We start from the raw sequence: 13,750 nt of genomic DNA on the forward strand, positions 1-13,750 counted from the left end.
ACCAAAGAAAATGAAGAGAAGTTTCTCTGGCTGTCAGAAAGAGCTCATTACTTTGAATTGTCTCTCTATTCTGGTGTCTTATCAGTGCGAGTGAGAACTGGCTCGACTCATTCATGTCTGGCAGAAAGATGAAGCATCTCTATCACTGCTCACTCACAGCCATGCTTAATTAACATTTGGACCCTTTTCACTGTTCCCATCATATTGCGCACACAAACACACACATGCATGCATACATTTGTTGTTGTTGTATTGTTTTAAGTGAATTGTTGAATGCCAGAGTCAGCTCTCTGATTCTTAACACATGGGACGAATCTCACACTTTCACCTGCTGTCAGTTTTTAAAATACTAATATTGGCACTTTGATATTAAAGGATTTTTTTTTGTGTCTCGTTATCTGCAATCTCCTAGCAATGACCCAGACCACCCTAGCAACACCCTCATGAACACCAGAACACCCTAGAAACTTCATAGCAACTCCTCAGCAACCATCCAAACACCTGCATAGCAGCTACACAGAAAACCCTAGCAACCACAAAGAAACCAGCCAGAAGCTACCACTCAGTACACACTAGCATCCACCTAGTAACCACCCAGACCACCCCAGAAGTTGCATAGCAACCACCTAGAAACCAAAGAGAACGCTCCACAAATAATGTAGCAACCATAGCACACCAGCAACCATCCAGAACACCCCATCAACAGCACAGCAACCACCTACGAACCACCCAGAACATACTAGCAATCACACCTAGCAACCACCAGAACACCCTAGCAACCACATAACAACCACCAATAACACACCAGCAAGTAGACACCTAGCAACCAAAAAGAACACCCCAGTAATAACATAACCACCCATAACATACCAGCAACCACACAGCAAACAATCAGAACACCATAGCATTCACATAGCAACCACTGAAAAACAACCACATAGAAATCACCTCGCAACCACTCAGGACCCCCCTAACAATCACATAGCAACCACCTAGAAACCAAACAGAACACTCCAGAAATAACATAGAAGTCATAACACACTAGAAACCACCCAGAACATCCCAGCAAAAACATAGCAACCACCTAGGAACCACACTTAGCAACCACTCAGAACATCCTAACAACCACTTAGCAACCACATAACAACCAGTGATAACACATCTGCAACCACCCAGAACACCCTAGCAGCCACCTATCAATTAAACAAAACACCCAAGCAACCACATAACAACCACTAAGCAACCACATAACAACCACTTAGCAACCACCTAGCAACCACTTAGAACACACAATGACCTAGCAACCAGCCAGAGCATGCTAGCAACCATACAACAACTTCAAAGCCTACACCAAACTTCCTGTCTAGGAAAGTTTTTCTTGACCAACTTTTTTTTATCCTTTTGACAATGAATGAAACCAGGTCCTGCCCTTATGCTTTTGCCTTGTTCAATAAATGTCACTCCAAAAACTTCTGTCTCATGCCAAACTTAATAGGAGATAGATGAATGCATCTGAACACGTTTAACAGATCAAATTCAAAATCCTCTGAACGTAAGCTTTATTTTTCCACGTCTGCAGCCAGTTTTGTGAGGAGTCTATAGGTCTTGACTCTCTGTGTTTTATTAGACCGAAGGCCAGACAGAGTCAAAAGATCTCCAGTAGTCATAGCACAAAGCTGTGCTCCTCTGAGGTCACGGCTAAACATATTTCACTCTGCATATGGGCCAGATTAGGTCAATTACCGTCTGCCTAAAGGGGCCCTGCAGAGCAGAGCGCACCGGATCCAAACATCACTGCGTTTGACGTTCCCTCACATGTTCTGAATATCAGCAAATGCAAAAGCTATAAGGAAGAGAGCTGCTATTCCACACAGCAGGTCAGAACAGGAGATCAGTATCTCACACGAAACTGTCCGTCACAACAGCTCCAGGAGGACATCTCAGACATGTCAAGTTTCACAGGAGCCTGAAGAAAAACAAGGTCCTGGTTCAATAATGGTCACTGTTTTGAGAATTCATAATTCGTTATTAATTATGTACATAATTTTGTTATTGTCTGATGCTGATTTTGAAGATTATATTACAGTTTTGTAATTTGAGGCTTATGATTTTGTATTGTGAATTTTAGTGCAGATCTGATGATGATTTCTGTGCTAACTTTGTTCTCTGATGCTGATTTTAAAGATTTCAAGGTAATTCTAATATATCATGCTGAATTTAGAAAAAGCTGAGTGATTCTGTTACCTGATGCAGATTTTGCAGAATTATTGGTCATTCTGTTATCTGATGCTGATTTTGGAGATGTATATTGTTCATGTTATCTGATGCTGATTTAGATTTTTTTCTTCATGCTGATTCTTCTAACTAATGCTGATCTTGAAGATTCCACATGTATTCTGTTATCTGATGCAGCTGTGTTGTTGTTATCTAACGCTGATTTAGGAGATTCTGTGCTGATATGCTGATTTTTTTAAAGATTATGTTTATGAGGATTATATTTCAGTTTTGCAATCTGAGACTGATGATTTTGCATTGTCAATCTGAGTTGCAGATCTGAATATGTCGTCACAATCAGACACTGACTTCATGACCCTATACTAACTTTGTTGTCTGATGCTGATTTTAGACATTTCAAGGCAAATCTACTATCTGATGCATATTTTAAAGCATTTTTGGTTATTCTTTTATCAGATGCTGATTTTAGAGATTCATATTATTCATGTTATCTAATGCTGATTTAGATTTTTTATTCATGCTGATTCTGCTATCTGGTGTTGAGTTCGGAGATTTAATGTTGATTCTGCTAACTAATGCTGATCTTGAAGATTCCACATGGATTATGTTATCTGATGCAGATGTGTTGTTGTTATCTAATGCTGATTTAGGAGATTCAGTGCTGATATGCTGATTTTTTTAAGATTATGTTTCTGAAGATTATATTTCAGTTTTGTAATCTGAGGCTGATGATTTTGCATTGTCAATCTGAGTTGCAGATCTGAATATGTCGTCATAATCAGGCATTGACTTCATGACCCTATACTAACTTTGTTGTCTGATGCTGATTTTAGACATTTCAAGGCAAATCTACTATCTGATGCAGATTTTAAAGCATTTTTTTTGTTATTCTTTTATCAGATGCTGATTTTAGAGATTCATATTATTCATGTTATCTAATGCTGATTTTGATCTAATGCTGGTTTATGTTCAATATTGATTCTGTTTTCTGATGCAGATTTGTTGTTGTCTGATACTTACTTTGGAGATTTCAAGGTAATTATATTATCTGATGCTGAATATGCACAATTCAATGTGATTCTGTAACCAGATGCTGATTTTGAATATTCATAATAATGTTAATGTTGTCTAATGCTGATTGTGAGGCATTCATGCTGATTTTTCTTATCTGATGCCTTTAAAAATAAGTCCATGCTGATTTTGCTATCTGATGTTGAGTTCAGGTATTTAATGCTGATTATGTTACGTGATGCTGATTTTGAATATTCCCCACTGATACTGTTAACTGATTTGATGTTGTTGTTGTCTAATATCTGATGCTGAATTTAGTCAGTTCAATGTGATTCAATGTGTTATCTGATACTCATTTGTTGTTGGTGGTGCTGTCCAATGCAGATTTTGAAGATTATGTTTCAGTTTTGTAACTTGAAGCTGCTGATTTTCTAAAGCTGAGTTTCATGTCTACTGATGATTTCATTATTGGACACTGATCTTATGACCCTTTTGATTCTTAACAATTATTTTTGTTTTTAATCTGTAGCACTTTGGGATTCTGTGTGAATATAAAGTGCGTTATAAATAAAAATTATTATTATTATTATTATTATTATTATTATTATGACCCTGTGCAAACTTTGTTATCTGATGCTCATTTCAGAGATTCCAATATAATGACATTTTTGAAGACACCATGCTGAATCTGTCATTCTGGTATGATTCTGTTATCTTACACTGATTTTAGACATTCTAGGATAATTCTGTTATATCATGCTTATTTTTAGAGATTCCCTGAAGCTACACAGAAACACATGAGACAGAACTGAAAACATACACACACACACACACACACACACACACACACAAGGCCAGTGGAGCAGGGCACAGGGACAGATGTTGTAAGCACAGTGCGTATCTCTCTCTTGACTGCCTCTATAGAGGAACTAAAGCTGGAGAGGGTACGCGGGGAGGGGGTGATAAAGTGCGACACACTTGTGCCCGCGAGCCAGGGGATTTTCAGCAGTGAGTAATGGAGCTTTGTGCAGTGATAAAACCAGTCTCCAGCCAAGTGCTGCCTGAGACCTAAAACATATAGAGGGCCTAAAAATAAACGTACAATGCTGTATGAGTTAAATAGGTGAGTCGAGATCCTATCCAAGCCATATTTCACCCAAAAATCAACAGAAGCCTATTTCGGGATCATTAAGATTTTTGTTTGCATTGTGACGTTATTTTCAAAAGATTTAAGCACTTTCCCCCACAAATTCTCATTACAAAAATGTATCAATTTTTCTCAGTAATCTTCCTCATTTGATTATTTTTTGCCAGTAGCTTGTATTATCGCATAACAAAATAAACATGTATTTAGAGGCCCTGTGCTAAATGGCACACATGATGTGCTTGCGATCTTGTGATGGGCATTGCTGACTGTGAAGACTACTAGACCTAGGGTGACCATACGTCCTCTTTTCCCCGGACATGTCCTCTTTTTGGACCTAAAAATATGAAATCACCCAAAATGTCCGGGATTCGGCTTTTGCTTTCTACAGTCACCATTCATTGTGTGCGTTTTTGTATTAAAGCCCTGCACGGGACTGTTTTCTGAATCCCGCTTCCAATTTCTGACCATTACCGCCTGCTCCCGCAAACGTTCTAATGTTGAATACAATTTTCGCGCATCAGGGAGCCGCTATCAATATGCGGAGTATTTAAATCCCTTTGGATACAGCTCGTGTTAGATGCAGGGTTGCCAAATCCCATTTTTTTCCCCACGGAATTGGGCTGATTCTAAACTGTTGTGGCGGGTTGATTTTCTCCCGTGGGTTAAACTAAAGTCAATTTTCTGTAGTCTTTGGTTAAACTTAGGTTTGAAATATTGCGTAAATTACATCTGACTGAAATGCCTGTATTAAAACATTTTGCATTCTACCTATGATAAAACTGTGGTAGATGTTAAGTTTTGTGAAGGATGGCCACTGGTAAAAAGCCTTTTAGCTGTGTTTATGATCAATCTGCAAAACGGTGTCTGTAAAATATGTATTTTAGGTATGGAAATGCCATATTTTGAGTTTTGATATGAGACATGGTCATTGCGCTACTTTGGGGGAAACTTTAACCCCCTCAAACCCAACCCCTATCCAAACCCAAAGACACAATAAATAAGATCATCAGAGTTCATGTTTTGCTATTTAAGTTAAGTGAGTCATTGAATCATTTACTCAACCAGTTCCATTTACAATACTTATTATATTTATTCAGGAATTAATCCTGAGACCTTTGTTAGGAAGTTAGAATTTTAACTGCAGCAATTTGGCTAAATTATAAGTTACTCAATTTTAATTTCTTGTTTAATGTTGTTGTATAGCAATATCACACTAGCAAGTGAGTTGTCGTTCTGAATATCAGCATGGCTGTGATTCGGTCACAGGTATTTATAGCCGTGCTGATATTCAGAACAACAACACTGTTGCGTGTCATTTTGCTTGATAATGTCACCAAGGCTAAAACCTTATAGAATCTTTAAAAGAAAATCCTAAAATCTCATTAAGCAGCTTTGCATTTTGGGTGTGTTTAAGCACACAGTATGTATGCTCACAAGGTCTTGAAACAGCAATAGAATGTGATGAACAGAACCCCATCAAAGAGTTACCTTCAGATGAAGGTTAATTCCAGGAGAAACATGCCGCAGGTGTTGTGCATTGAGCTCTCTCTCTCTCTCTCTCACACACACACACACACACACACACCGCTCTCTCTGTCTCTCTCTCTCTCTCTCTCTCTCTCTCTCTCTCTTTGATATGAGACATGGTCATTGCGCTACTTTGGGGGAAACTTTAACCCCCCTCAAACCCAACCCCTAACCAAACCCAAAGACAAAATAAATAAGATCATCAGAGTTCATGTTTTGCTATTTAAGTTAAGTGAGTCATTGAATCATTTACTCAACCAGTTCCATTTACAATACTTATTATATTTATTCAGGAATTAATCCTGAGACCTTTGTTAGGAAGTTAGAATTTTAACTGCAGCAATTTGGCTAAATTATAAGTTACTCAATTTTAATTTCTTGTTTAATGTTGTTGTATAGCAATATCACACTAGCAAGTGAGTTGTCGTTCTGAATATCAGCATGGCTGTGATTCGGTCACAGGTATTTATAGCCGTGCTGATATTCAGAACAACAACACTGTTGCGTGTCATTTTGCTTGATAATGTCACCAAGGCTAAAACCTTATAGAATCTTTAAAAGAAAATCCTAAAATCTCATTAAGCAGCTTTGCATTTTGGGTGTGTTTAAGCACACAGTATGTATGCTCACAAGGTCTTGAAACAGCAATAGAATGTGATGAACAGAACCCCATCAAAGAGTTACCTTCAGATGAAGGTTAATTCCAGGAGAAACATGCCGCAGGTGTTGTGCGTTGAGCTCTCTCTCTCTCTCACACACACACACACACACACACACTGCTCTCTCTGCATGTGTGATTTGAGAATGCTGTGAGTGGGTCATTTCCTGACTCTATAAATGCATGTGAGAGCATCTCAAATCACACCATCACTTAATAAAGGCAACTTCACCTCATGTCCACCCTGCCAGACAGAAACACGCACCATTACGCACAGATGCACACAACAGAAACATCCTCTATGCAAGGGTGAAAATGCACTGCAAGCACGTCTGTGGCATTAAACTGGATGTGTTACTCAGGTAGAAAGTTATAAACAGTGTAACTAACTTGCTCAGCAAGATTCTCCTCAAACTATTGCTCCACAGAAAACTGTCTGTAGAAGACAACAGTTCACACTAATGGCAACACCAATACATTTAAATTGTGATACCAGCATATTTGGATGCTGAACACTGTGCAGTGTACATGCTGCCTAATATTAAACAAATAATAAATAAATAAGTAGCATGTGCAATTTCTGTCTGAAAGCAGTGGTGAAGAGCAGCAGTTAGCGTGCTGACGGCTCATGACAGGCTGAGAGTGTAAATGTGAAGTGGCCGCAGCTGTTACCTCTCTGTCAAAAACACTTCCATTCAACTGTACCCAAAACTTTCTCTTACAGATCAAGTACACCAGGAAAATGAAATGAAATGCATGCCGTCCAAACCGCTGCTGTCATCAGGGACACATAATTGTGACTCTGAACACAGATTTGTCTGTCAATGAAAACAAAGCTTTCATTAAGAGAACACTCTTCTTGTTAGAGCTTGCTGGCTAAGACATATCAAATATCACTACTCACAATTAGAGTTTGAACGCCTTTAGTGGACATTGAAGGATATATTTTGATACATATATATATATATATTTTATATTTTTTAGAATACGTTTTAAATAATTGTGGGGGGGGGGGGGGTGTTATTTTTTTTTTTTTTTTTTGTAAACACTAAGTGAATTTGATTAAAAATAATTTACATTTTTTTAAAACATTACTTACATGCTTGTGTAATTATTTAAAATCTAATAGATTGTAATATAATACAGTTGGACGAAATGCAATATTTACTTTTCTCTATTTAATATGTTTAATGTTTTTTTAATAGTTATAATAGTATATACTATAATAGTAATAATAGATTTGCAGCAGAAAACTAGATTATTTTTATTTATTTTTTCTAACAGTGTGGTGGCAATTACAATACTTTGGCTGGCATTGAGGGTGACCATGAAAAAAAAATGGTGGAAAGCAATTAAAATTTTTTGCAAATTATTTCACTTTTTATTTTTACTTAGCGATGACCCCAATACACCTCTTGCATATTACTGTACAGCAGTAACAGTGTTTTTCCCACAGTGTTTCCCACACAAGTTTTCTTTATTTAAAAGGCTTTTAATTAAATGGCGAAAGCGCCGATCCAGCCGACGACATTCCGACTTTCAGTAAGTAGCCATGAACTTCTTCCCCTCCACTAACTTCACTCGATGCTTTCTAATTAAAGAGAACATTCCAAACTTTCTGCTCGACCACTAACTCAAAGCTCACTCGATCTGTGTGCCGCCCGCAGACACCAAACAACTCATTTCACTAAATTTTACATCAAAGCTGTGAACTATGACTTTGTCAAATAGACGATCAGGCATGAACAAAACGGCTTAAACAAGGTTGCATCCACTTACTATTTTCCTTTTTAAACTTTTTTTTGTGTGCAATTCACTTTGAGAAAGCGATCATAGCTTTCAAAACGCTCCAACTCTTACCTAGCCTGTTGTCCAGGACTCCGAAATCCAGCGTATACTTGACCACGTGGTAGTTATTCCACACATAGAGCAGATTGTCTCTGGGATTGTAAATGTTATTAGTAGCTGTGCTTTTAAGGAGGAGGCTGTGAATCTAGAATTAAAATATGCCATATTTCAACCTAACTTCATAAGAAATACAAGACCGTATTTTGCATAACAGAAATAAAGGTTATTTGTAAGACAGAAAGGTTTGTAAAATTATTATTTTTTTTTTTTTGCATTGTGACGTTCCATTAAAATAATATAAAACTGTACATACATTTCCACCCAAATATGTATTTTTTTCCCTTTCATTTCTGTTCATGGTGATTATAATTAGATTGTTTTTATTTAAATCAAATATAAATATTTTTCTGTAATAATCACATTTTTGTAAATGTGTAAAACTGTACAGTAAAACTAAATGATGCATTTATTTATAAATCAACAAAATAAATGAAGTAGCAAAAATAAATAAAAAAGTTCTCATTGGACAGTAATGAGAAGTTGGGTGTAAAATGTGCTTAATTTTCATGTATTATTTAAAAAAAAACTAAAAACTTAATCTTAAAAATAGGCTTCATTTTCTTTAAAGACCCCATGAATCACTTAATGAGTGCACTGATGTATTTCCTGTAGAAACAGGAAGTTGGGAAAGGACATATATCTCAGAGACCCAAACAAAAGAAGTTACATTTTTGTTCAATTTGACGACGTACAGGATCCCACAGATCATGAAGGCGTTGGAAGCGGAGCGTTTGTCGTAGGCCGTATCCCAAGTTCCCTCGACACGTAACGTATATGGGTTGAGCTGGCTGATCACGATCTGTCCGTTGTTTTGCTCCGTGGCGTAAATCACCCAAAGACCATTCTCGTCCACCGACAAATCGATATCCGACTTGCCTCCCCAGCGATACGGCGAAGTGTCGTGATAGTTTGCGCTAGCGATGATAGCCTCGCCGCTTTTGATGCGAGTGCGCAAATCGAACTTGACGATATTCCTAGTTCGCTCCTTGTTGAAGAACAGTGCGCCGTCGTAGACGACGAACCCGGTGCCGTCGACCCGATGGGGGAGCTTGTAGGTCGTGGTGGGTCGTCCATACTCGGCTGTTTTAAACATAATTATAATAATAATAGATGTTTTTGAGCAGAAAATCAGAATATTGGAATGATTTCTGAAGGATCATGTGACTGGAATATAATCCAGCTTTGAAATCACAGGAATAAATGACATTTTAAAATACATTCAAATAGAAAACAGTTATTTTAAATAGTAAAAATACTTCAAATTTTGACTGTTTTTGCTGTACTTTGAATCAAATAAATGCAGGCTTGCTGAGCAGAAGAGACTTCTTTAAAAAAAACATTAAAAATCTTACTGTTCAAAAACTTTTGAGTGGTAGTGTATGTTAGAAATGTGTTGCTGAGTCAGCGTTACACATTTGGGCTGCTTTCAGTGATCCATTACATATTTTAAAGGAAAGTGATAAATGCAGATTATGGAGGAGAATGAAATGTGATTTGGATGACAATCCTTCACTATGCTTATATCAGAAACGTCGATACTCTCGTATTTCAGCTCAATAAGACTGTGCCGTATCACTTTCGCTAGACAATGTAACATTTATATAATGCATGCACTGAAAAAAGTGGTGCAAGATTCAATTTGAAATCATTTTCACTCAGAAATTGCAGAAAATCGAAAAACACTGAAAGACTGTATTTTCATGCAAAGCATACTCCAAAAAAATCTGATTTATTTATGTTTGTTTGTTTGTTTTATGAACTTTGAAAAACCATTTTATGGGTATTATAATCATACTGTGAGCACTTCCATGTCCCAGGGGATGATTTTATGAAAATAATAAAAAACACTCTAAAACAGTACCGTTTTACATTAGTTTGTTTTGCTACAAATGAATTTTAATTTGGATCTTACTCCTTAACTCTACTTTCACTATTAATTTCACTCATTACATTACAATAGATATCCACACAAAGAAATAGGTAAGATTCTGTCATACTGTTCACTTTTCTTTTGTAAAACACTAAAGGAGAAATTTAGAAGAATGTTCATGCTGCTCTGTTCCACATACAGTATAATTAAGGTTAACAATCCATAGAATTTGTGCAGAATGTTCAAAGTCTTTATACATTCTAAAGCTATGTAGCCAAGTGTGGAGAAATAGTATGAAGTTGAAGATTATTCTCTGAGGATTTTGCCTTCACACCAAGTTTGACATCCACGGCAGCAAATGTCACTGGTTCAAGTTTGAATATTCACATGAGATTTCTTCTGCGGTCAAGAAGATTTTCAGACTCTCAGGACTTTAGAAAGACTTGGAATACAGTGCAGAATAATTTCAACTATTTATTTTATTTTAGATTTTATTTACTTTAATTGTATTTTTATTGTGTGTGCCATTTTTTATTTTTTTATTATTGTGGGCGCTTGCCATCCGTGGTGACTATAGCAGCAGTGTGAACCAGGGCCACAAATGAACTTTCCATTAAGGGACGATATCTGACCTCTTAATTACTTAATCAACTACTTAAATCAGTCAGAATGCTATAGATTAGCAGTTCTCAACATATAAGACCCACTGGTTTCCAACATGATATTCGAAAGCTCTCTATCCGTACCATTTATGCAGCTTCTGCTTTATATATTGAAGTCATTAATATACTACATTAATGTGCTTAATTCATTTTAAAATCACCAAGATTCATTTTTTTGTGATTCCAAAGGTAATGTTTTGTGTTCCAGAACACTGTGTTCTTCAATTAAAACAATAGTTATAAATATAAAACTATTACTATATTTCCTTTTACAATACATCTTGATTTTGTGTGATTTTATTTTTATATTAATCGCTTATTACTTGAAATACTTTTAAGTCATCCCGAGGCCCCCTGCCGGTTGAGAATGATTGCTATCGATGATTTCCAATCAACTTTTAGCAACATCGTTGATGCATTTTTTGCATTCATTGATGCATTGGTTATTTTGAATTTGGGGGGCATTTTTGCCCCAATCCCGTGTTCATTTCTAATTTCTTGAGAATGTCTTCTTCTGTGTCCCACAGGAAGCCAGAAATCCACAAGGGTTTGGAAAAAGCATGAGTTTGAGAAAATAATGTTTCTCTTTAGGAGTGAACTAGTCCTTTAGAAACATGTGCATCTACTCCAGGACGCGCCAAACTTTATTCCTGGAGCGCCAAACTATCCAGCAGAGTTGAGCTCAGCCCTAATTAAACACACCTGAAGCGGTTAATCAAGGTCTTCAGGGTCACCAGAAGCTTCCAGACAGGTGTGTTGGATCAGGCTGGATCTGAACTCTCTCCCTCGAGGAGACGGATTGGATGCATGCGGAAAGATTTCATTTCGACTTGAAGTTGGCATTTAAAATGTTGATAAATAAGAGGCGGCTTATTAATGACAGCTGGTCAGAGGGGCCAGAGGCCGCGGAGACATAATAATGAGCTTATATTTATTACAATCCGAACGGATTCCATCCCGATGCTAAGATATTGTCAATTTGTGTCAATGTGATTTATTGCGTCTGCGCGCACAAAACTAATAATAAGCGTATTTTGCTCCATTCGGCTTCGCTCTAAGCAGCGGCGCAGCATCAGAACAGAACGATTGTGTTTTCTTCCAGGGCTTTCGCTCCGAGAAATTGATTAAAGCCCAAGCCTGACTGCGGCGATCCATACACTTAACCAGATTAGGTTAGAAATATATAAACTCATTCCAATTAATTTCCTGCGAGGGTCAAATCTGTTGATACCACAGACAGTGTAATCTACGCTACATCTGTGATGTTTATGATTGCAGAAACGCTCCGAACGGTCAATAAATTACAGCCAAACGCTGCCGTTCTTACATCATATCTGGCCGTTTCGTCCACTTTCATGTTCCAGCGGTTGATTTTATGAAAACAATAAAGATCACTCTAAAACGGTCTTGTTAGAATGTTTTACTTTCAGCTTTCATTTTTACTGCAAACGCCTTTTATGCAGATTTCACTGCTTTACCCTTAACTTTCAATGCTAAACTATGAAAATCCATCATAGAAATATAATACATGTGTGAATAAATAATACTTGAATACTAAACGGGGTAAAATGACCCATTTCAATATTTATTGCATGAAACTGATTTGTGTGAAGATTATTAATGCATTATTATTATAACAGTTTATTCACTAAGAAAGCTTTATCTAAAGTTACTTTATTTATTTATTTCCAAATAATGCAAGAAGAGTGTAAATCTATTTAAAATATATAACATGTAAACTGAATAGAGTAAAATAAGCCAGTTATTTGTGTGAAGATCGTTAATAATTTCTTATGATTAGTATAGTAAATTATTATTTTATAAAGCGTTATCTAAAGTTTCTTCTTATCTCTTTTTTAACCAAATTATGCAAGAATGGAAATATTTAAAATATTTAATATAACCTGTAATGCATAAACAAAACAGTGTTAAATAAACCATTAATATTTATTGCGTGAAATTATTTGTTTGAAGATTAAAATAATTTTATAAATAAAGTTTATCTTGTTATTTCTTAACTTTGTTTTTACCGAATTGCGCAAGAAGCGTCAAAATATATTTAAAATAAATGATATAATGTACAACGTAGACAATAAATAGATAAAAAAGCCATTTTAATATGTATTTGTGTGTAAATGATGTCTTAAGATAATCATTTATTGTAATCATTAATTTATTTTCTAATAAAGCTTTATGTGAAGTTACGTCTTTTTGGCAAATTATGCAAGAGTAGTAGTACAGATGTACTGTATACAATGTAACATATTCAGAAGTATATAATATAGCATATTTAATGTGATGGATGCGGTTGAGGAAATTACATTTCTTCATGACGGTCCAGAGGAAAAATGTCAGATTTCTCCAGCGTTGCATTTATGCTCACATTATTAGAGAAAATAAGCCAGTGAGTTTGGAAAGTTTCTTCTAAAGGAATCTAATTCCCAAAAGTCCACAGGGCCAAAAGTGGCCATAGTTGAAGAAACTCATTTCGTTGCTTGATATTGTGAAAAATAAAGCTTCCTCTGGCTCTGTGACTGAATCCAGCGGCTCCATTAGTTAGTCTGAGCGTCTCTGAGAGAGAAAATAATACGCTGCTCAATGCTTACACAGGTGTTAGAAAGGTTAATGAAGAGGGCCGTTCAGCTCCTGCGTCAGCGCCGCTGTCCCACACACTCACACACACACACACACACACACACACACACACTCACACACACACACACACTCTCTCT

The 13,750-nt window shown here is 36.5% G+C and overlaps 1 protein-coding gene across 1 annotated transcript in view; it reads right to left on the reverse strand.

Moving 5' to 3' along the window:
* Positions 1–9,579, reverse strand: part of LOC107726181 (adhesion G protein-coupled receptor L3-like) — a 44,495-nt gene extending 34,916 nt beyond the window's left edge. Inside the window, exons 1-2 of the mRNA XM_016535701.1 lie at positions 9,154–9,579; positions 8,439–8,571 (exon numbers count right to left, since the gene is read on the reverse strand). Coding sequence (XP_016391187.1) covers positions 8,439–8,571; positions 9,154–9,579 — 559 coding nt within the window. The remainder of the gene's footprint in view (positions 1–8,438; positions 8,572–9,153) is intronic.
* Between the last annotated feature and the right edge of the window lie 4,171 nt (positions 9,580–13,750).

Source organism: Sinocyclocheilus rhinocerous, unplaced genomic scaffold (genome assembly GCF_001515625.1).
Source record: "Sinocyclocheilus rhinocerous isolate Xijiao unplaced genomic scaffold, SAMN03320098_v1.1 scaffold1898, whole genome shotgun sequence".
NCBI lineage: Eukaryota > Metazoa > Chordata > Actinopteri > Cypriniformes > Cyprinidae > Sinocyclocheilus > Sinocyclocheilus rhinocerous.